Consider the following 24,921-nt stretch of genomic DNA (forward strand, 5'->3'; position numbering starts at 1 on the left):
AAGTCAAGAGTCCAACTACCTTGAGTAACAAATGTGTCTAGTTATGGTGCCACTCGCAGTATGATATCATGGCACAAATAATGTGAATTATATCATTTCCATCATTTGTGTGGTGATTTTTTTTGCAGACACCCAACAGATCTGGGGATGCTATGTTGGAAAATGCAGCTTAAGAGTGCCAGTAGTTTTTGATGTGCTTGATTCTTGCTTAAGTTTCATTAAACCTCTATTGTGTATATATACTGTTAGTTTTACCATTGCTGCATATTCTCCCGTTTAGGTTCCCAATCAGATTTGTCGGAATTGTGTTGTTCTTCCAGTGTTGAGCAAAATTTATTTTCACTGCTGTAAGCAGCATCTCATTACATTATGAGGTTTCTTGTTGATTTTTTCTGAGATTATACCTGAAACAACACCAATTATGTGGTTTCATTTAAAATTTAAATTTCAAGATTTTCAGCATTATACTATGTATGTCTTTCCAATACTTTTCAGTTTTTGAACGCAGCTTTGACTCTAAAATCAGATTCCCATTCTTTGAAGCACTGACATTCAACACTTTCTATTCTGTCAAAAAACCATCATCTAGTACTCCCCCCGAAACTTACTGAATCTGCTCAATAAGAAGGAACTGGTAAATACTGGCTCAGAAACTGAGCAGCAGACCAGTTTAGTAATTGGATAGGAGACCACAAAGGGATCTCAGGACTGTAAACTATTGTAAACTAAACTAGAAAGTCAAGAATTATCTCTGAAGGCAGTGGCAAATCATTCTGTTTCGTTCTCAGAAAAACTGCATGGGCTGTTTACAGATAGTAACCAGAAACTGGCTGTTTCTATTTAATGGCAGACAAACTTCCTTAAAGCTAAGGTTGCCCGTCTCCTATTTCACACGCTTACTCAGTAAAAAGATATTTCAGAGTAGATAACACAACAGGAATTGCTAAACACGAAGCTTGTACCTGCTATGAGTTCGCCAAATGGCCTGAGGTAGCCACTTTTATCCCTCAGAGTTAGCCTACCTCCATCTTGTGAAAAGGAACAACAGTACACATGAGGGGTGTCTGGAGGGAGGGGGGTCAAAAGGGTCAAAATGGCAGCCACAACCATGGGACTGAAGCCCTGCCCTGTTTTACATGTGTTAACTGCATGATTGTAGCCACCATCTTGACTTTTTTAACCCTCTTGAGGACACCTCAGGTACTCATCCACCCTACAGGAAGGTTCTAGGAATTACTGAATTTTATTTGCAGAATGCTAAAAATGATCTTCCCTGCAGCACGAGGTACCACAGGGAAATAGTTGAGGGAAGTCTTTGGGCTACTCCTGTGCTTTCAATAGAGTTCTCTAGAAATCGGTGCCATACCCAGAGGCCCCATGATGAACCAGACTGTTTGGAAGGAATTTCCTGAAGGCAGAACACTTGAAAACCTGGCATTAATTGAAAAAAGTAAACATGTGAATAATGGCACCATACACCAGCCAGTTTTCATTCAGGACCAAACTGCACCTTCATTAGTCCGGGGAAAGACAAGGCACCTTGCAAGGATGCAATTATTCTGTACTCTCAAGTCTTATAGGAGCAATTTTGCTGAAAGCAAATGACTGGATGGTGATTGCTGATGATTAACATTGACAGGTTTTACGACGGTGACACCCAATAGAAAAGGAATGGAGTGTTTGTATTATCTGCGCTCTGAATTGGTTTCGTAAAGAGCCAATGTGAATAATTGTTTGAGCGACAATGGTCGACGTGTGCCACGCTGATCAGCAGTTGAGGAATCTTCTAGGGCTCAGTAATTGAGCTTTTTTTTATATATAGACCCTTTACTCAGGTTGCAAAAATGAAGAAGTGATTGGAGAAACATCTCAATGGGTTACATTTGGCTTGAGTGGCAAACTGTTCAGGCCTGATCTTGTCGAGAGAAATGACAATCAGATGAGGCAATCAGTAAAGTTTTAGTTACTTTCCAGTGTAACCTGTACTCAATTTCCATGCTAAAAAAATAATAGCTTTTCATACTGGTTTCTATCCAGCATCTGTATTTCCTGTTTGTTCTGCAGCTAAGTCAAGTTTACACATGCACTTGCTTTTTTTCCTCCTCCTTTGACGCCTCTTAGTTTTAAATATGAATTACAGTAATTCTTATTCAGTGTTCAAAAACATCCACTCATCTGCTGGCCATTACAAGCTAGGGCTGTGCCATGCTCCAGATTTGAAGGTAAAAAGGTATTTTGAAGCACACCGGGACGCACAATGAGCACCTCCCTGCCACTCCTTAATCGAAACCCAACTTTTCCCAGAAAAACACAGGAGCTTTAAGGAATTGCAGACAGATGCTATAAGAACACTCCCCATGCCCCAAAGCACCTTTTTGACCTCAGATTCAGTGCTGCAAGGTCTTATCACAACCCTTATTCCCTAAATCTTCTACATATTTCTTCCTTTTGATTTTTGCAGATAGGATTTCCTTGTCCATATTCTGAGCCAGTGCAGTGAGATAGTTAAAAATTATGGATTCAACCTGCAGAAGACTTAAATCCAAGTCTATCCTCAGCCAAGGAAGGTCATTGGTTACCTTTGTGCCAGGCACTCTTGCTCAGGGTTTTCCTTGCAGGGTTGTTCTGGAATGAAGAGTGTCAAGTTCAATGCCTTCAGTTCCTAGAGGAAAGCTAACTATAAATCTATGAGGAGAAGGGGGAGGGGGGGAGGGGGAGGAGGAGATGGTCATCAAAATCAGTAACTTAATGAGGTAAAGAAAAAATCTCCTTCAAACCAAGCTCAACTCCTGGTGGCTTTTTGGACACATCCATGTAGTTGGGTTGGCAGCAATACAGAAGTGGTTTGCCGCTACTGGCCTTCTTCTGAGATTCTTTTCAACTTCCCAATTTAGTCTACAGCTCCAGGGTTTCCTGGCAGCCTCTCATCCAAATGCTAACCATACCTGACCCTGCTTAACTTCCAATCCCAGATTAGGTCAGGCAGATGCTTCCACCTGGTGTGCAAGTCACTGTTTCAAATCATGTTTTGAAAAGCTTCTGAAAACTATAATTTAGGAGCAGTTGTCCACTATTAGTCTCTTCATCTGGGCAACAAGATGAACTCAAGAAGTGAGAACATGTGCCCAGTGGCACCTGGTGGGGAGGCAACATGGTGAAACCAGGCTTGCGCCCTTGTAATGCAAACCCTGTCACTTTTGTACGTATGTGCACTGTAATATCCTATGCATGTAGGAAAGGGGTGGAGTTGACATCACTGCACACATATCATTCTTTGGATTCCATCTTGTTTTGCTGTGGATCCCTATGAATCGGTCTGGATACCAAGAAAGAAAATGAGAACCTTTTGTCCTTCAGCGTTGCGTGATTTAGATATCCAATTTTCTTTCAAAAATCCAACTTGGTGCCAATTAAGAGACTTGATCATCATCATCAATACTTCCAATGCAGGGGAGGTCAAAGCATGAAGAAGAAATGTTTTTGTGTTGTATGTCAGTAATAAATGTAACAGTCACTGAGTACTTGAAGCACAATTGCTTTGACCTTCTTTTATAGTCATCCAGCACCTTCGCTCACAAAGGATTAGCAAAACTATTATTTCTGGCAGAAGATCAGGAACAGAATACAGCCTCCTGACAGAAAATCTGAAAGATTGTCCTTGAAATAAGCATAACCAGGAATGAAAGGCAGATGATGAAACTGGAGATATATAATCTTCCTGTTACCTTCCTACCAATGTACTCTATGTAGACAATCCTGATCAAGAAGAACAGCAGAAATGCCCACCATGGACTCCTCTGGCAGGTCATAACCAATTCTTATTCTTCTCTTCCTGAATAGTCATGCATTCATAATTATTTTGAAAGCTGTCAAAAAATTAGGCATCCGGGCCTTTTAAGGAAGGGAATTCCACATCCTGGGTGATATCATGGAGAGTATCTTGGGTAGCTAAAATATTTGTACACATGATGTAGATATGTGAAGACTATCAGATATCTCTGTTGGACCTTGTAAGATCTCACTGAAGGTATCAATTTTATCTTACCTGACAAATGTGTGTGTATTCATTAAAAAACCCACATGGAAGTGGAATGATTGCCACTATTAACTTTTCTTTCCCTGTGAAACCACAGCTAAAGATCAAAGATTATACTGAGAAACCTGCATAGGAAACAACAAACTCCTTTCCCTTTTGAGAGAGAGAGAGAGAGAGAGAGAGAAAAGAGTGTGCAAAAAAGAGATAACGTTGTATAGGAAACTCCAGATAAAATTATTCAACTAATGGTGCCGTAAACTTCTGACTCCTGACATTCTTAAAAATGAGATCTTAGGAGAATCAACCACCCAGTGCGAGCAGGTTCTAGTCCATAAAAGTTTAAGTCATAATAAGAACATGTTTAAGGTACTTCATTTATTTCTCTTGGCATGATAGGGCTGCGAAAATAGCAGAGCAAAATATAAAATACACTGTGACCAAACAGTAAGGTACAACATGGTTTATGAGTGGAAAATGTGTATACCATGATACTAGTGGCATTCTTCTTTTCATTACTAGAGCATTACTTCAAAAGCAGTTTAGGCCAATGATTGTTGTGCAGAAAACTATAATGTACAGAAATCGCTACCAGAGTAGCCAACATCGATCCTCTTGTGCTGCCAAGAAGAGGTGTCTGTCTCTTCCCGATTCCAGACAACTGTTTATAAAAGCAAACAGATAAATATATGCACAAGAATGGGTTCCTATCCACGACCTCACTGAATTCATCGCAGGAACATTGCCTTCCCTGGGCTATAATTAAAAACAAACGTCAACAGGAATACCTAACAGATGCAGCAATAAAAATGGGCAGATCTCCAATTGTAACATCAATTGATCAAAAAATCACAACAGAACAGGGAAAGTGATTTAGGAATACGTGTACCAGTATTGCCTGTGGACCTCCCTTCATCTTGCTTTTAAAACATCCTTTTAATTAAAAATTGGAATCAGCAAGTTGCAAAGCAAACCAGCAACCACTGACATTACAGGAGGAGAGATGTGTTAATTTATGGTAGTCCAAAATCAGCTGCAACTCACAGAAGCTGATGCCTTTTAATAACATTTGTTAGTCAGGAAAGGTGCCACCAGACTCCTTCTGACCTCTGATATTACGGTAACTTTATTTACAAGAACGGAGGGCACAAACTAATGGATTTCACAGGAATGTACAGTCAGTTGATATTAGAAAAAGATTTCTAACAAGAAGGGCAGTTAAAAGTGAAGTCTATTACTCAGAAGGGTGGTGGGCTCTCTTTCACCTGATGTGTCCAGGTAGAGACAACATCTATCAAGGATACTTTAATTTGGATTCATGCAGAGGGAAAGGGGTTGAGTGCCCCCTCTTTACCTCATGCTAAAGAGGTAATCTTTACATTTCAAAATGGAAACTGGAAAACATTCGCTTCAACAGCATGAACAATGCCAGTAGAAATCCAAAGGAATCCCCTTATGTGATGTTCTCTTCCAGGCAAGCCAACATCTTTGCTGGATTGCAACCTCAGAAGATAAATGTGAGGGATGAGGAGAGAAGCTAAGTTGATGGTAGGTGCAGATACAGATCCCGAGAAGCTGCAGATCCTAGAAAATGCCAAGGATGTGGCCAAGAAGGTACAAGGGTCCATGAGATCACACTGCCTGCCTTGATCTACTGGGGAAAAAAAAACATGACTGTTCTCCTTCACTATGTGGACATGGCTTCTACATTCCCAGGTGTAAGAGAAGGATAACAAACCTGATTCACCTGCATCTCATACTTCAATCCTACATACACTTTTTCTTAGTCATTGAATACCAAAGACAGCATTTGGGAGTATAAGCATGCATAAGATGGTGCAACCCATTCACATGGAATACATGCAAATTTAATCATTCGCTGTTCATTCAGAAGGAAAAAAATACCCATTCTTTGTTTCTAAGAGGAAGTATGAACTCCTGCAGTAGACAGTACCTGAGAAAGTACAAAGCATCTGCTGTTTTTCTACGACAATCAGACAATTTTTAACTCCACAGTCCCATTCTATGGAGACACTATTTTAATCAAGCAAAAGGTTTCCGATGAATAGCTTAGGCAATCTACCTGCCAAATGTAGCCTTCATTGTAGGAGAAATCCCACATCTTCATCTTGTCACGCTAGGTCAGATCAAATATCCTTACTGCTAAAATAACCCAGCAATGACCCTGGTTAAAGTTTGGCTTATATTTAGGGAATTAAATAATTCCAAGGATATATCATACACATATGGACTATTTCGTTCCTATATTCTGTCGAGAAGTTACAAAACTCAAAATGCAATGTTGTACTTTCAAAAGTGACCAAGTGAGCAACCAGGAAAATTGGAGGAATTACAAATATTTGAAGTTTACGCTAGCTCAGTTAGGCTGAAGACCTATGCCCCATGACAGTCCCTCTACATTGTCAAGCAAATGTTGGTTACTCAAACCCAAAGCATGGAGATATATTTACAAATTGTTGTACTGCTGATGCACAAATCAATTTCTCAAGCATGTAATAGCAACAGTAATAATAATGATGGAATCATATAGACCAGTGTTTCTCAAACTTGGCCACTTTAAGATGCGTGGATTTCAACTCCCAGAATTCCCCAGTCAGCATGGGAATTCTGGGAGTTGAAGTCCACACATCTTAAAGTGGCCAAGTTTGAGAAACACTGGTATAGACAATTCCTTGCTCTGGAAAATTAAAAGAGAAGCTGAGAAAGAAAAAGGAACATGAAAGAAAATGAGAAATGAACAACAGAGGGACTTTTAAATCTTAGCTCGTAAAAGAGCCATTATCCCTTTAAGTTAAGCAATTTGGGAGAAAGAATTTCAGATCGTTCACAGAGACCCCACCTTAATGAATTCACTAATAAATCAGGGCTGTAGTTTTGCTTATTTACTTTCCAAAGGTTATGTCCTAAGCCATTTTTTCCTGGCATTATACCTGATGGATGCAACTCCATAAGAACCTTGCTTCCTTGGTTATGCAACGTCGTTAGGGGCTTGATAGGGATTCTGACCTTAACTTGCTTAAGCTCTCTGGGAACAGCATTTCAGTTTAACCTCGTTTTCATACTCTAAGAAACTGAGCGCAAAATTATGTTCCTATTAAGTAATCATAAACATTAATCACTGAATTCAGTAGGTGACACTGCTAGTAACAATTCAAAGTGCTGGTTATCATCTATAAAGAGCTTCATGGCATAGGGCCTGGCTATTTGAGGGACCACCTATCTCTGATTTTTTTTCTGCCCACCAGGTGAGATTGGGCAGGGCAGGTGCAATTTGGGTTCCTTCGTTGAAACAGTGTCTTCTGTTGGGACCTATGAAGCCTGCCTTTGCCCTTGGGAACAACATCCCCTAGAGAGCCATACAGCTTCCATCTTGAAGATGTTCAGAAAGTCAGTGAAAGTGTGGCTGTTCTCACAGGCCGTGGGGAAGGGTGGTGGTTGAACCCCTGTGGGAAGTTTTACCATTATACAGAGTTTGCCTTCTGGACACTTATGATCTCCTTCTTTTTCCCATTGTTCTTACTTGTTTGATGTAAGTCATCTGGAGTTGAGCAGCCTCTAAATTATATTAAATAAATAAACAAAGAAGTTCACTCTTTAAGTCTGTAAGGGTCAAAGCAAGCTCCTTATAACATCATAAGGTTTACATGAATTATAAATAAGTAGAGCTGGGTCATTTTTACAGGCCACTGATTTTTGCCAAGATAGTAACTAGTTTTTATTTTCCAAAAATGTCCCAACATCACATTGTTCCCATGGAGAATTCTGCTCCAAATCAGAAAGGAATCCACAGAAGGAAACCAAGATATTTTACAAAGCAACAATAAAATTCTGAAATGGTTCTCTGTTCCCTCAAAGATTAGTCTAAACTTGGGGGAGGGTATTTGCCTGCTCCTCAAATGCTGACAATATTCTGAACAAAGACAGAAAGCCATTAACAAAGGGGAAGTTAGAAACTAAGTATTTATTAAATAATGTTTTTCTCTTGTTCTTTTTTCTGTTAAGTGCTTTCACTCTAAATAATACATAGTGGAGATACTGGCATTCAGCTCAGAGATTTAAAAAGACCTTTAAAATATTCCTCCGTTTTATTAAAAATAACTCAATGTATTCTGCTTTTTATTGTTAATACTTCATCAATGATATGCTGAGCACTGACCATACAACTTCTGCAATTTCTCTGTCCACTTACTGATATTATATCCTTGCATTATTTTTTCTTTTTTTCTTGCTTGCTTGTGTTTTTGTATCTTTTTTTAAAGAACAATTAATGAAAAAGAAAAATGTTCTGAACAAAATACTTCTGTTCTGAACATTTAACTTTTGTTTATCTTAAATCCATGGCATCTCCCCTCCTTTGTTAAATCTTAGCCTTTCTTCTCTTTTTCTACTACCATCATCTTCTCTTCAATTTCAACACTGCTTGTGTTGTCGAAGGCTTTCACATGGCTGGTGTGGGTCTTCCGGACTCAGCTCAACCACCAGGACGTGTGAACAGTTCACACAATGAACTTGCTAATCACCCCCAGCAGCCCCTCATTAACAATTCAATAGAAGAAAAATCCCTGCCTAATCCCCAGGAAGATACACACAGATTCTGACACCAAAACAAGCAGCCACTCAGTAACCCATCCCCCCCCACACACACCCAATCCCCCCCTTCCCCCCCCCCCAGATCTCTATAAATACCCACAGAAGGGTCACATCACCCTGGGCACAGAGAGAACTGCTCCTGTCTGTGCTCCTGCACTCTGAAGATGCTGGTCACAGGTGCTGGCGAAACGTTAGGAAACAAAACTTCCAGAACACAGCCACACAGCCCGGAAGACCCACACCAGCCACTGCTTGTGTTATTCAACACATTGTATTACAAACTTTCTCATATGTATAACAAGCAAATGGATTGCTGAACAAATCTCACTCGAGGCACAAATGACCAGGTTCAAATTATCCTACTTTGGATGCATGATGCAAAGACCCAGCTCTCTGGAAAAGGGTTCAAGGCTGGGAAAGGTGGAAGAAAAGAGAAGAGGAGGATGACCATCAGCAAGGTGGATAGTTGCAGTGATGATGGGGGCACCCATTGGAAGACTTGAAGGACCAGGCTAGGGGCAGATTGTCATGGAGAAAATCTATCTATGTGGTCGCTAAGAGTTGATGACTTCATGGAATGTAATCAATCGATCAGTCAAATCATATTTATAAACATGCACACACACACACACACACACACACACTTCCTTTCCCGTTTATTTTTGTCACTTGATCCCTTTAAATATATTACCTATTTGGGGGAGGAAATTTTCCTTTCAGTTTTGGTCTCCCCTTGATGACTCTACACATCTCTCTATATCTTTCTGGTTATCCTAATATATACTGTAAGACCTAATTTGAGAAACATTGCTTTTTATTATGTTGAGTATACCTAAAAGATTTTGGACTTTTACCTGATTTTTAACATATTACCTCCTTTTCTGGCATCGGTAATTCCCTGTTTTCAAGTTTTCTTGTCCTGACAGAAGCTGTTAAGTGGAAAGATGACAGTCAAAGTATCCATGCTTAACTAAGACAATATCTGTGCTCTAGAGCAACTACATGCCAAAGAAAGCACAAAAGGAGTGTTCTAAAACATCAGCCAAATATGTGCAGCACCCAAAGGTGGCAGGTGACCAAAGTCTGAATGAACTTGACAGGACTCCAATTTCTGTGTATACAAAGTGATAATCCACCCCAAGATTTTGTTGATACAAACATCACAAATTACTGGGAGGCATTAAAAGAACTGATTCGTAATCCTGGTCAAACAGATAACGCTTGGAAGAAAATCTTCTGTGATACACTGTCAATTGGTCTCAGCCCTCCATATTTTAATGGTTGAAATGAAAGGCTTTATATGCAGTGAAAAATAGGCAAATGTTTTAATAAGCATTAAACTCGCTTGAAGATCACCACACTATTGGTATGCACGTGTGTGTATATGTATGTATACTGTATATGTGTGCATTTGTAACTTTTCTTTCTTTTTTTTTTGCAGGAAAAATAGCCCCAATATTTGGTGAAGTGATGACTTGACCCTCTATTATTACAGCAGATATACAAATACAATACAAATACAAAATACTTTAATGACCAAGTATAAAATATATACAAGGAATTTGTCTTCGGTGACGAACAGCAAGATCAACAGTGCGTTTGGATAGCAACAGGAAATTAATAAATAGTAACAGTAACACTGCCCCAGTAAAATAACTTTTCCAAAGGGAGAAGCCACTGTCCAGTACATATCAGGTCATATAGTATTTAACAGAGCAATGCCACAAGGGAAAAAACTATTCTGATGTCTAGATGTTTTAACATATGGTGCTCTGCAGCGCCGTCCTGAAGGAAGAAGGTGGAACAGATTATATCCATAAGTAAAGAAAATGCTGAAACTTGCAAGCATTTTCTTGTTTTAGGAAGGAAGGAAGGAAGGAAGGAAGGAAGGAAGGAAGGAAGGAAGGAAGGAAGGAAGGAAGGAAGGAAGGAAGGAAGGAAGGAAGGAGAGGAAGGAGGAAGGAGAAAGGAAGGACAGAAGGAGGGAGGGAGGGAGGGAAAAACAAAACAGTTGGACTTGGCTTATAGGTGTCTAGGAGGAGGCCACTGCAGAATGCTTAAATTGGAGATCAAAGTAAAAAAAAAAATAGCCAGGAAGAAGGCAAAGTTAAACTACAGTATATGTTTCCATATAGTTGCCAAGGAAGTACCACGGAGGTGCCTGTGTAGGTTCAAGGACTTTAGCTCAACCTGAAGGAGTCTTTATCTTGTATATATTATTCTTCATCTCAAACAATATAATATCAATATAGTATTGATAAAGTATTCTTTATCATCCTTCTTTTGTGGAAATGAGTCATACTTATTCCATCTATTTGTACATAACTAAGAATTGGAAGAAAATGGGGAGATCTGTGTGCTTGACACCACCCAATTACCAGCAGGGGCATCATAGAGGCCACTACAATGCGCTCTACATGGGGTTAAGAACATAAACAGTGCACTGCTGGCCCATCTAGTCCAACAATATGTTCTCACAGTGGCCAGCCAACTGCACAAGGAATCCCGCTAACCTTCCAGCAGACGGCCTTCAGAGGCAGTTACACTGCCATCAAGGCTAATAGCCATTGATCCCCATGACCTCCATGAATTGGTCCAATCTTTTTTTTTTTTTTTGAAGTCAGCCATACTGGTGGCCAGCACTGCATCTTGTAGTAGTGAATCCCAAAGTTTAATTAAGCATTGTGAAAAAAAAAATCCTTTTGTCTGTCCTGGTTCTTCCAGGATTCAATTTCATTGGGTAACCTCCGGTTCTAGTACCTGGACCCCTGGGTAACTTTTGAAGACGACTCAGAAGCTGCAACTTGTACCAAATACAGTGGCCCATGTGCTGAGAGTGTTACAGCCATGCTAAGATCACGTTGCACAGGTTGCATTGGCTCCCAGTAGCTTCTACATACAATTCAGACAGTTGATCTTGACCTTCAAAACTGTACATGGCTTGGCTCTTAGGTACTTGTGGGACCACCTTCTCTGGATAGAACTGGCCCATCTAGGATGCTCATCGTGGATGTGAATGCTCCAGGTTCTCCCTCAGCAAGAGGTAAGGTCCATGGGGGCCTCAGGATGCAGTTTCTCATTTGGGTCCCCCACCTTGTGTAATAGCCTCCACCAGAGATCATACTCAACTCTGGCTTCATTTCAGAAGGTGGTCAAGACAGAGATATTTCATAGGGCATTTGAAAGCTGATGTTACCTTATGCTGGGTGGTGCTATCTGAGGGTTGAAATGAGGGAGATAACTGATTTGACTTTATATAGTTTTTGTGTGTGCGTTCTTATATGCATAGTTGAACATCTCTATTGGGTGATAAATTTCTGGGAGGCTCTGATTTCTAGCAGGATGTAAATAAATTAATAAACAGAATGACTGAGGAATAACAATGTAATGTCTCTAAATAATCCATTCTACAGCCATTAAAAAAAACCATCACGCTTTTCACAAATGTATTGGCTGCAAGAAAGATGCTTAAAATCCATCAGCTGGGCTTCTTTTTTGCAATTATGATTTTATTTGAACAGAACATCCTTACCAACCAAGTAAAGCTTGTTTCCTTTTTATTGGCTGAGCACAGGCGAAGGTGAAAGGGACAAGGTTTCCCACCATTGCAAAAGCACTTTAGATTTGAAATAGATGCTATAAGAACTTCCAGCAAACTTCTGCTGTTTCAAATTCAGAACAGTGCCATTTGAACTCACAGTAAAAACATTTCACTATCAAATCTTTTGATAGTAAAATGTTTAACGCACCCCTGCTAGCATACGATAGGCCCTGAGCCGTAATAGCACTGCATCAAGCAGGGGGAAAAAGAGACAGAGTAAGTTTTGATCACATTTAATGAGTCCAGAATCCAGATTTCAAGAACACAGAGCCCATGGAGGTGGCTTTCTTTAGGTGGGACCCTGAAAAGCATCCAAAGTAGCTTACTGGATAGGTAGCCCAGCACTTGGTCTTCCAGGTTTGCCAAACAGATGCACCCAGACAACTTGTAATTAGAGGAGGGCATCCACCTCTAATTCAGAATTCGGATCCAAAGCAGACAAAGGTGCTTCAGATCTAGCATGTGACCCCTTGCTGTACCTGTCAGCAGCTCTTTAAAGAGCTGCATATTTTTCTGGGTTCACATGTGGCTGCACAGGTTCAGGAAAATAAGGGTTTGAGTCAAGAAGATGGCAATAAAGTAGCAATACATGTGCCCCTTGGCATCATCTCCATAGTTCCTGCTGAATTAAGAATTATTTTCTGGAGCCCGTCAGCTCCTTTAAGAAGCAGCCAGATAGATACAGCACGGGGGCTCGCCCCAGATCTGAAACACTTTTGCCCACTTCAGATTTGAATACTGCAAACACAGATCTCTTTCACTATAACTCCCTAGCAGGAGTGTGTAGATAGCCATTAAGTCTTTTAAGTGGTAACTTGTACTTTTTCCATTTCCTGCTCACCTGAGATTGAAAGACACTTAAAAATCCAGTCAATCCAGGACGTGGGACAACAGAAAACCTCTGAGAATTAGAGATTTGGTTACTGATGGGAATCTAGTTCCAGCTTCAAAAATTCTCCAGAAGACTTGGTCACAAATTTGAGCCTGCTTCTAAATCAGACAGGGGCAAGCATTTCTTCGAAAGCTCATGAGATTTTACAAATTGTGAGGGCTGAAGCTGTCAAGGCAGGAAGAAAGGATGATGGATCCAGATAAGAATCTCGTGTAAATACAACTATCAACAGCCAAGCCTGAGAAAATGATGAGAAAGGACAGGAGAAACAAACACTGTGGCTACATGTGTTCGTTCACACATACATACATACATACATACATACACATAGAAAGACAGACAGACACACTGAGGTAGATTTTTAAAGGTGATCTTTGTCATTATTAGGGCTAATTCATATCTGCAATGAAAGTTACTTATCTATCTGATCTTTGTTTCTAACTTCTCCATGAATGCTCTTGAGTGTGGATTGGAGTTTTTCAAGAGAGATTTCTTGAAGTGGCCTGGATGTAACCCTACAACAGTATTTGAAGAATGACATAACCACATCATTTAAAATTGCAGGAACCTCTTCAATAACATAAATCAAACTTGGAATCAATAAACCAGGCTCTCTGAATGTCTTTAAAAACTAGCTGAGGAAACCTTGGTTCTTAACCTGATGAGTCAGCTTGGAACTCTTTAAATCCTTCAAAATTCCTCTTAATCTACTTTGAAGATTCATCAAGAATTGAGCATAAAAATAATTCACAGATGATGGTAACTCATAGAAGGTATTACACTCCCTTAAAAGGGCATCATATTAATCAAAGATGGCAAATGATTAACGTAGGTCCAACGCATCTTAAGCTGTTGTGGTATCTGTGCAGTACCAATCCGCCCCATTGTTGCTAGTCCTTGGCAAAGTCTAGACAAGGGCTTTCAAACTTTTTTCAGTGTGTGCAATGTGTTCAACACACACACACACACACATTCATTCATTCATTCATTCCTGGAACCCCTGATAGAGAGAGGTGGGGCTTTTGACTGTCAGCTGACAAGCCCCATGCTTTCCACTGTATCTTAGTGACTAAGGAGAAAAACACTTGTCTGTAGGAACTAAGGGGAAAAAAACTCTCTCCATTAAGTCTTGTACATAGAGAATTTCCCCCCTTCATCCTGGTCCTTGTGGAACCCAGTCTGAAAAACCCCAGCTAGATATCAGAGAGAATCCCCCCAGCCAGACTCAACATATTACTTTCAGCTGACGTTCATGGTAGATATTGTAGGAATCCCTTTCTTGAATATTTTTGCCCTTGTGGCTCTCATGCAAAAGAAGACAGAGGCCATGTCTTCTTATACTGTAGCAATTTCCAAACTGTTTTAATTGCGCTTCTTTTGGAAAAACAATCCTGGAGAGAAGATGAGGGGTATATCTCATTGCGCCAATATTACACTTCTGTTGTCAAATGCTGTTTTCTAGCCATCAAAGTATAGCAGAGTACACACCAAATCTCTGTACCAGATTGCTAATTATGCTGCTACTACAGATCCAAAATGATAACTATAAACAATGTCCACATTTGAGGTCCAGAAGTGACCACTGGTACATCCCAAATTAATCATTTTACACTATATTAATAGGTTAATGTAATTTTCCTCTTCGCTGCTAGAGAATAGGCTATTTTTTTATTTTAGTGTTATTTTAAAGTTTTTTTTAATGTCACTTTGGTTGTATTTGCATATAATATATCCAACGGATCAATGACCATAAATAAAAATACTACTACTATTAATCAAAGACTTTCTAGATTATATTGAAGGGGTTGAGATTAAATTGATACATCATACCGTGTATAGTGGTAAAAACTCCAATCCCCTTCAGACTCTATCATGTCCTTCTGAGAGTGTGGTAACCAGAACTGTACACAAGTGTGGTCTTACCATAGTTTCAGTTAAGGCAAATATTATATTAGCAGTTCAGTTTTCAATCCCGTTCTAACAATACCAAACATCATTTGACTGACATTTTCGCTGAGTAATCCACCATAACACCACGAATCCTTTCACGGTTTTGACCCTTCTTTGAATATTTCCAAATTTTCCATCTATTCCTATTCTATTTCCTGTTCTTTCGCCAGTTTCCAGTTCATGAAAGTTTCTGGTGAGGGGCTACATCCAAGTAGACAGAGTCTGGTAGATCACTCCAATCTTATTGACACCCTCAAAATAGTATGGACTGCATTGCTGGTTCCTTTTCAGTAGGTGGTCATCTACGTTTGATGGTTTTCTTTTTACTAATACTGTAAAAATGAATTTTATTCCACCAAGCCTATAATTTCCAGCATCTTTCCATGATCCCCTTTCAAAGATCAGAGCTATAACGTTTATTTTTACAGTCCCCAGGAACAAATGCAAACCTCAAACAGAAGTTGTAAATTTTTGTCAGCAATTTCACTTCTTAATTCTTTAAGAACTGTCAGATGGATACCATCTGGACTTTTTTTTTTTTTTTTGTCGGTTAGGCTTATAACTTCATTTATTTCTCTCAGTTCATCTGATACATCTCCTGAAAAAGCCAGCTCATCCATGGGCATCTGTTCTGTATCCTCAGCCATGAAAATAAAAATAAAGAATGAATTCAGCTCCTGTGCCATTTCTTTACCTTTCTTGAATCTATATACTACTAAAACTCTCATTGTGTTTATCTGTTTCTGTTTATACCCTCAAGTTAGCCCAAATGGTGCATTATACAGCAACAATTTTTGACTCAAGGTACCTAAAATCCGCTAACTGAAAGAATACGTAAAAAATCCAGAACCATTACTCCTGTGGAACTGAAATTTCCATGATGTTCAGACCGGTTTTATTCACAAAGTTGTGGCCATTGCAGCGTCCCCACAGTCACGTGATCACGATTTCCGACACTCCCTGCCAGCTTCCCACAAGCAAAGTCAATGGGGAAGCTGGCAGGATGACAGAAGTTGCTCCCACTCCTGCTGCTTTTTTTGCCCACCTGTGGTCATTCTGTTTATCTGTTTAGGTAAGTAAATATTGACTTATTCTTGAAGTTTGTTTGCCACTACAATTATTTTTTCTATTTATGATATATACTTAGATGATCAAGGGACCATCCAGCACTGGGGTAAAAAAAATACGGTCAGCCTAAAATTTTATGTTCATCCTGGTCATATCACACTGCACTACCTTTCTGTTAAAGGATGACCCAACAAGTCACAGGGCTGTCTAGTATCTCTTAAAATGTCCCTGTCATACAATGGTCCAACTGCCTCCTGTGTCAGTTTCCTGTTTCAATTTTTGTTCTGATTTGTCTTAAAGCTCTTTGCCATACGCTCCTGAAAGTTCTTCTCTTTTTTAAAAAAAATATTTCATTAACTACCTGGGATTTCCTGACTATGTGTATGTCTCTTTTTGTTTTCTTAGTTACACAAGACTTCCAGTTGCTGATGGAATGATAGTTCTCTAACTGCGACTGTCAGCTATTCTGACATCCTCTTAGACTTCATGGAACCATTTTAGTTCTTACTGTTTAAGACTTGAATAAATTAATAGAGCAATCATAGCCTCAGATATGCAAGTTATTTCCAAGGTTTTTTTTAAATTTTATTTCAAAAACACTTTTTTTCCCCTTTCTATTTCTTTTTTTCCGTGTAATGAATTTTACTACACTGGAAAACCCGGGATCAAAATGATGCCTTTCTTCCCCCAACCCTATCATTTCCTTTACAGCCATAATGATCTTAAACACCTAGAAATGTAAATATTTGCATCCAAAAATATAAATATTATCTTGTTTCTCTCAAGGACCTATCTTCTAAAAATAAAATGTTGTAAATTAGGCAAAATATGGATTCAGCCCTTCAGCCCTTCTACATTCTAGCATGTATGAAACAAATCACAAATGGAAGCACATTTTCAACCACAAAAATCTCTGAATTAGCAGTATCCACTAACGCACAACAGTGGAGAACACAACTCCCTGTTGCTCACAGTATTGTGGCAACTTTTTCCTAAAGTTTTACAGAATTACCATGGCAATCCAAAAACTCCTAGTTACGTCATGCTAAGGATTACCAAAACCCAAACGAAGCTGTCAGCTATTCTTAGAAACCTTAACTGTAGTTAATTAAAAAAAAAAAAAAGTACATTCTTCAATCCTTTTTTAAAAGTTTAAAAGATAAAGACAATAAAAAAAAGAGCAAAATATCCCTGGAATTCTGCATTCAGAATCTTTATGTCACCAGATTTCAGGACCAGTCCTGGTTGTAAGGGTAGCCCAAAAGTTCAAAAACACTCGCTCTCAAATAAGTAAGTGAGGAAACTAAAGTTACAAACCTATGTATGCCTCTTTGTCAGTATACGTCACTCAGGTTTCCTACTAAACGGAATTAGAACCAATTTTCAACCCGTGGTGCATGCAGAAACGTGACTTTCATTCCTGCTTGTTCCCTTGTGGATCATTCCTTCCACCCACACCCACCCATCACAGCAGTTCCAGTCAATCAGGTAAGAGCCTGCCTTGTGAAATGTAGCGTGCCTAGCTTAAAGGAGGTCTACTGGTACCAACACTCTCAGTTGAAAGCACCAGCTCAGATCATCACCTGATCTTTTACTGAGCCATCCAGAAAGGGTCAACGTTTCTACTGTAACCCAACCATTTCAATGTATTTAAGCATCACCTATGCTCCTGAGGACAGGGATGAATAAAATGAAAGGCTGATTTCTTCCAGCACGGATGCTCACCTGATTGAAAGGCACTGGAGTCCAAAGTCAGTAGTTTGTGCCACATGAATGAAAACGCACTGATTTGACCCAAAAAGTAATTTGACAGCCTTCATGGAAATAACAAAGGGAGACCCTGAATGAATATGTGGAACTTTTTAATTTGCAATTCTAAGTATGACATAAGTTACTCTCTATAGATCAATAATTTTTTAAAAATCTAAAGAAAATAATTAGGCTTAATTGACATTCTGTATGGGGTTTCATGGGATTCCATTCAGAAATCTCAAGCAGGTTTTCAAGGGAAAGAGAGAGATGAGATGTTAACAACAAAGGCCCCAGCCACTGATGTAGGGTTTTTTTTGGATCATTATGAAAGCAATGCCTTCTTCTTTTGACTCCCAGGGTAGCCTATTAGCTCAGGATTCCTAGGTGATTTCTGATCTAAATACTACTTAGGTCCTATCTCATAATCCTACTGAATCCAGATTATGAGATGAGCCAAGGTTGGAAGACTCAACATGATTTAAAACAGAAATTGCCTTAATAGGGGCATCCTCATTCTACACTGCGGGTTTTTTTTTCAGTCCTTGCTTTCACCCATAACAACAAAAGCCAACCGTTGTATAAAAATATACTGCTAAGAATGCAAAACCTTGTCATTGGCAACTCTTGCCTTTTGGCCGCAGATCATAAAGTACAGCATGAATGTATAAGAGTTAATCACAAAAGCAGGTTTTCTAGGTTGACCTGTTTTCTTTGGCACAAACTACTGCAAAGCACTTGTCACCACCCGGGGGCACCCAAGGGGGCACTGGTCTTTGAGGCCTTGCTGAGAGTCATTGTCATCAATAACAAAAGCAAGGACTATTTCCCCAGATCCAGCGCTCTTTGGATTACCTTCGCCGTCCCAATTCATCCGGGATGGATCGCTTTACGGACCTACTCAGAGGCAGCATTTTTATTACAGAAGCTGCAGAGAACAGGCATGCCTGTATAATCAGCGCAGGCTCTTCAGCCTTCCTAACTTCCAATGAAGTATTGAATAGCCATGACAACAAGAAAAAACTTGTTCCTATTTCACAAGCTCTTAATAGTACAGGAGAGAGTAAACAGAATTGCACCAGAAATATTAATAATTTAAAAAGATACCCACATCTAATTCAATTAGCTGAAATGTTGGCTTTGCTATTCTGCCTACACCAGCTTTCCAACTACCAGTCCATTCAGACAGCAAACACCTTGGTGTTAAATCTCTGAGTAGCCAGTAAATCAGAGATGAATGTTATGACAATAGAAATCTCAATAGATTCTGAAAAGCTCCAAGGGAGCATCACCATCATGACCTTTATTATTAGGAACAAGTTTTCCTAACCTGATATTCCCCTGAGATGGTAAATTTCAATCCCTTGATCCTCTAGCCAGCATGGCCTGGGGATTATGGGAGATGAAATCCAAGGCCTGTGGAGAGTATTGTGTTGGGGAAGGTCACCTAAAGAGACAGTGCATGGAAAGTGCCACATCATACTCCAATGGGCATACATTTTAAAACCAACATAGGAGTTTGTAAGTTGACTTTTCATCAATGCACAGCCTTCTGTACATAGAATATTTTTATCTGCTAAACTTCATTCCAGATTCCTATCACACCTTACCCCTTTAAACTACTTGAGGGTGATGATTCAAATGAAGCAGCAAACAAGCATCCATTTTGCTAATCTTTATATCCAAGCACTATAAATAAAGAGGGAGGGAGAAATACTCTAGCAACAACAGTTAAGTACAGTGGATAAAAGAGATCCAATCCACTCTGATTATTTCGGCTCTTCTCTCTATGAATAGACTCTGCTGTCAGCTTTAGGAGAAAGCATAGGAGACAATCTGTATTTACCCCGTCCTTTTAAATTCCAGTTCTATAAATACGGACATCTGACACCCCTGATTTGTATTAGCCAGTCTGCATTTTCCCCTAGCAGTGGGTTCAAGAATCTTGTCCAGACAGAAATACGGCATAGTTAAGCAGCACTGTTTCACAAGGGGGTCCCCATCTGGAGGGAATAGCAGCTATGCACCTTCTTGAATAGCCATATTAACTTTCATGTGACCATTTCCAAATGCGCTGCTCAGTGCCTCTGAGTCACCAATGTCACACTCCTTCTTACACAGGAGTAATGTGGTTACAAACCAGCATGGTATCAAGTCCACATGCACCAACACAATGTAGCACATTCTGCCCACCTGTCCAAGGCATACACTCCAGGTCTAAAAAAACCAGAATACAGTTAACCAAACTGATGTGTCAGGGCATCTTCCAAGCACACCCCCCATCCCAAATGGAAAACAACATTTAGATATTTGTGTACACAAACCGGCTCACATTGTCCCAGAGGAACTCCAAGAACACACCATCACATTTTACAAAAGATGAGAGAAGATGAACAGTCACAGCTTCCAAGCTCAAAAACTCAACCTAAACACCTGGGTGGTGGAATCAAAGGCTGTTGGGCCCTATAGGGCTACTTCAAGCAGGTGCAAGCCCAGGACTAGAGGCAGGTCAGTACACCACTGGTAGCGGTGAACCCTCTCAGATGCCTCCTCCATTGGCCTCACCCAAGAGGGACCTCGGTGACATTCCCTTTGGAAGGCGGATCTCTGCTCCAGACCTAAGTCAGAGCAGAGCAGTTCCCAAGTCGGCAAGGGGTCCTCCGAGAATTGGGGAAAGGACGGCCACCCTCCTTCTCCAGAAGAGAAGGCAGGGGATTCCGCCGCTGCCATTGTCAGGGGTCGGGGGTCTCCTTCCCCGGCGGGACGGCAGGAGGCGATCTTTCAGCGCCCGCCTGCCCATGCGCTCCGTCCGAGCAGAAACGCCCTCCAACTCCCGCCGCTCGCGCCAACTTGGCCCCGGCGGGGAGCCCCCAGGCGCAGGACGCCGCCGCCGCCGCCGCCGCCTTCCTCCCCAGGCGCAGCGCCCGGCTCCAGCCTGGCCCGCCCGCCCGCTGGTACCCAAGCTGGCCGGCCCGGGCGATGGAGGGACGCGGCTCGACTTACGTTCCCAGCGTCTCCTTGAACTCGAAGATCTGGCTGATGTCGTCGGCTTGCTTCTTCCAGGACGAGCTGCGCTCCTCGCCGTTCTCCTGGGCCATGGCAGCGGCGGAACGGAGCGGAGCGGAGCGGAGGGAGCCGCCGGCGAGGCGGGCGCCAGCCGGGAGAGCAGCGACGGCGAGGAGGCGGGTGGCTTTTGCTTTCTCTTCGGGCGCTGCTTCCTCTTTGCCCTCGGCGGCGGCGGCGGCGGCGGCGCCCCGACTTCCTGGTCGCCGCCGCGCTCGGAGCTGCTCTCCCGCTAAACTTGGAGGGCTCCCGCCTGCCCGTCCGGCCCCGCTTCCTTTCTGGGCTCCTTCTTCTTTTCGGCTTCCCTTCCCCTCCTGTAGCGCTTCTGCTTTTCACGCCATCCCCTCTCCTCTTCGCTTACTCGGGCGCAAGGCGGGCGGGGGAGAAGCAGAGCCGTCCTCCGCGGGGCTTCAGGCGCAGAGGAGAGGGGAGAAGGAGGGGGAAAAAAGAGGACCCCCTCCCTGCCCCCGCGCGGAGCGAGAGAATTCGCCGCGGCCGAAGCGTCGCCCTCCGGCCCCGACGCGGCTTCGCCTGGGAGACCGCAAGAAGGGCGCGCGCTCCCCCTCAAAGAGGTGGGTCCTCTTTGCAGCAGGAGTGAACTTTCCCGGGAAAGCGCGCCGAGCTGCCTGTGTGTGCGTGTGCGTGTGTGCAGGAGAGAAAGTGAGAGGCGCGGCGGGAGACTCCCCCTGCTCTCCAGCTGCCGCAGCTCCAGTTCACTAAATGGCATGCCAGGGATGCATTCGGTGGTGGTTAGTTGTTATGGTAATAGGAGGGCGGAGACTTTTTCTTCCGGTCCCCCATCCCATCCATCCCATCCCATCCCATCCCGTCACAAAGCGAGGGCGCCCGGCCGCCTTCCCCAGCGTCGCGCCCCTCGACTGCTCTTTCGGAGTGGCCCGCGACAGATTCGCATTGCACCAGCGTCGGTCGGGGCGCTTTGCAAACCTCCAGCCCCCCGCGCGCCCTTCCTTCCTTCCTTCCTTCCTTCCTTCCTGCAAATCGAGGCGCAGCCGGGAGGGCGGCAGGCCGCGGGAGAAGCAGCTGGGCCGCGGCAGCGAGCTTGGCAAGCCGGGCGCGGAGCCGCGGGGCAACAATGCGACAACCCAGCCCGCAGTAGGGACTTTGCCAAGAAGCCGGCGCCGGCCTGCAGCGGTGCGCACGGGGGAGACCCGGCCTGCGCTCGCGCCTCGCTGGCCCCTCGCTGGCCCCTCGCAGGCAGGGCTGATCGGCCGGGACGGGGTCGGTCGGCCAAGACCCCCGCCGCAAGCGCCTTTTAAAGAATGCGCGATTAGGCGGCAGGGATGAAGATGAACTGCCCCCAAACTGCGCGAAGGAGCAGCTGGGCCGTTCTCAGGCTCGAAGGGTTCGCTTGGTTTTGGTCTTAGTTTTTTTTTCTTCTCTCTTTTTCCCCTTTCACAATCGGTGGATAGGCAGGCGGGGATGGTCCCTACCTCAGAGATTCAAGATAGCGAAGCTGAAGACAAGTGGTTCTGAACTGAGTAATTGAATAGCTAACCTATTATACTTGATTCTTGATTGTACACGGCAGCTGGGTTCGCACATTATGTTTTACCCACGGTTAACTCCCACCTGCTTTTTGGGTTTCCCACCATGCTCTGTATCAGAAGCATAACCACACGGGCTGGATTTACACAACGTCTTAGGCTATGGTATAGTTGGCTAGTTGGGGCTCCCGAGCATCATGCAAGAAACAGCCGCCATAAGTCAGAAAGATATGTGCAGACTTGAAATTGCAAATAGAACTCCCTTCCTGAAATGCACATTATTCATCTTGCTTCAGTACTAATAATTCCTGGCTCAGATTAACTATGGTCAATTGCAACAGTTTTGTTATGGTTCAGGATATTGTAATCACCAAAGAACAACAACTGCAATGCAGCTCACCCATCACGCTGACAAGGTCATTTGCTTGGATTTGGTTTAGAGTGTGGTTGGCAAGCCATGATTTAAAGTTTGGCATGTGCAGACCTGGCCAGTAGTGATTCATTTAATCAGCCAGTGTTAAAGGAACATAATTAAGCACACTGTGTGAACTCCGGAAAAATAGCTTTTTTCCCCACTGGCCTGAGTAGTAAGCAACTTTCCAGCAATTAACATACTCTTCCATGGTCTGAAAAGCCAGTTAACTACTATCAAATTTTGCCCACAGATTCCTTAAATATCGTGTGCTGCCCAATCATCATCTCCTATTCCTAACCCTCTTACCTGCCTAAGAATTCCAGTAGTGGTTATTTACGGTTAGGGATCTCTTGATCTGTTAAGTCTAAGCTAGTTTTAGATTAACCTAAACTAAGGGTTGTGTAACTGACCTGAAAAGGTCTTGTGTGACTGACATCTTGACTTTTTTGAGTCCTCCCTTCCCCATGGATGGGGTACATTCTCTGGGGTGACATTCACATCTGCGGTCCAGTGCTGCATCTGACGAACTTGTGTATGTGTGCATAGGTGTGTGTTTATATACACACCCATACACACTCCAAAAATTGGGGGGAAGACAGAGAAAAGATGCAGTGATCACTAATTACTATCAGTTGTCCACAGAACCAGTTACCCTTGTTGTAAAATTAATTGATCTCGATCAACATAGGTCAACCACTGTCTCATAGATAAACTATTCTGAAACATAGAAATGCATAGGTAGACATAAACATTTCCCTCCTTTTTCTCAGCAAAAACTGGGGGGGGGAAAAATAGAATCAAAATGGATTAAGGGGAAGAAGTAGTTCCTTTCCACTGAAAAAGGAAAAAGAGAGGAACAGAAGGGGAAGGGGAAGAGAAGAAGCTGATCTGCAGTGAAGAAAGAAAACAAAACATCTCTTTCAGCAGTTTAAAAAGGGTTAAATTCACCAGGCAAACAGCAAGAGCTGATCTTCAGGCTACTCTGAAAGGCATCCAAGCATTCTAGAAAGGGGGTGGGGGCTATAGCCATTGGCAACTCGTGCTAATGTCTTCACATCTTCATTTCAGGGAATATAAGATAATACTTCTGCCTCCCAATACAGATAATTATTTGAGATTTGAGTCTAAGATTATGTAAAATATGTGTTTTCTATGGGATAATGTGAATACATTAGGACAGAGCCCAACACACTGTGTTTTCATATAAGTTCAAAATAAACACTTTTTAGTTTAATCAGCTCAAATATTCAGCAAGGGTGGGCTGTATCTCACTAGGGCAGCCCACACTTTGTATTTAAAAGATTTCAGGTATATTACCAGGTATCAGTAAGAATTGCTCAGGCTACCTGAAATCTCAGAAAACTGCAGCTACTTGTGATAGACAAAACCAGACTAGATGGATTACGGTCTCCTCTTCTTCCTTCTTCTTTGCATTTGTTACATTTAGTTGCAGGACCCACTTGTTTTGCATGGCACTCCTGGGATGTCCATAGGGTATGGTCAAAAAAATCAAGATGGCAGCCACAAAGGTGTGGTCAAAGCTCTTCCTACTTTTTAGGTGGGTCACAAGTTGCAAGCAGATGGGCAGCCCATGATATGCAAATCCATCGGACAGCTGGGAGATAGCAACAAACGGTCATTGAAAGCAGCCAGGTCTTTATCAGGCCTCTAAGCTATTCCAACCCAACTGGTATAAACCCTAATCTAAGACTTTATGATACAGATAAAACCCTCCTTGCTCCCTGTATTAGATGACTGCAGCTGAACTGTTGTATGATTGGCCACTCATACAAATTTACATCCAGGGATTTCTGGGGTGAGGTTGGGGATCAACATCTGCAAGATGCTGGGCATGATGTCATGATGGAAGCCTACCACTTTTGAATATGGGGCTTCCATCATGACCTTATGCCCAAATCTTACAGATTTTGATTCCCCCCTCTCTCCCCTCACCCCAAGAGACCTCATATGCTTCAATAAATGTAGAGAGAGATGCAAATTCAGAAAAACATATGCCCAAGGCTGGTCCTCCTT

At 42.1% G+C, this 24,921-nt stretch overlaps 1 protein-coding gene across 1 annotated transcript in view; it reads right to left on the reverse strand.

The window, feature by feature from the left end:
- The window catches only part of CAMK1D (calcium/calmodulin dependent protein kinase ID), a 213,719-nt gene extending 191,048 nt beyond the window's left edge, over nt 1-22,671 (reverse strand). Inside the window, exon 1 of the mRNA XM_088134853.1 lies at nt 20,908-22,671. Coding sequence (XP_087990979.1) covers nt 20,908-21,002 — 95 coding nt within the window. The 5' untranslated portion in view covers nt 21,003-22,671. The remainder of the gene's footprint in view (nt 1-20,907) is intronic.
- Between the last annotated feature and the right edge of the window lie 2,250 nt (nt 22,672-24,921).

The sequence above is a fragment of the Python bivittatus genome, unplaced genomic scaffold (genome assembly GCF_059951505.1).
Source record: "Python bivittatus isolate LINGU-HERP-01145 unplaced genomic scaffold, Pbiv_v1 ctg000120_np1212, whole genome shotgun sequence".
Classification (NCBI taxonomy): domain Eukaryota; kingdom Metazoa; phylum Chordata; class Lepidosauria; order Squamata; family Pythonidae; genus Python; species Python bivittatus.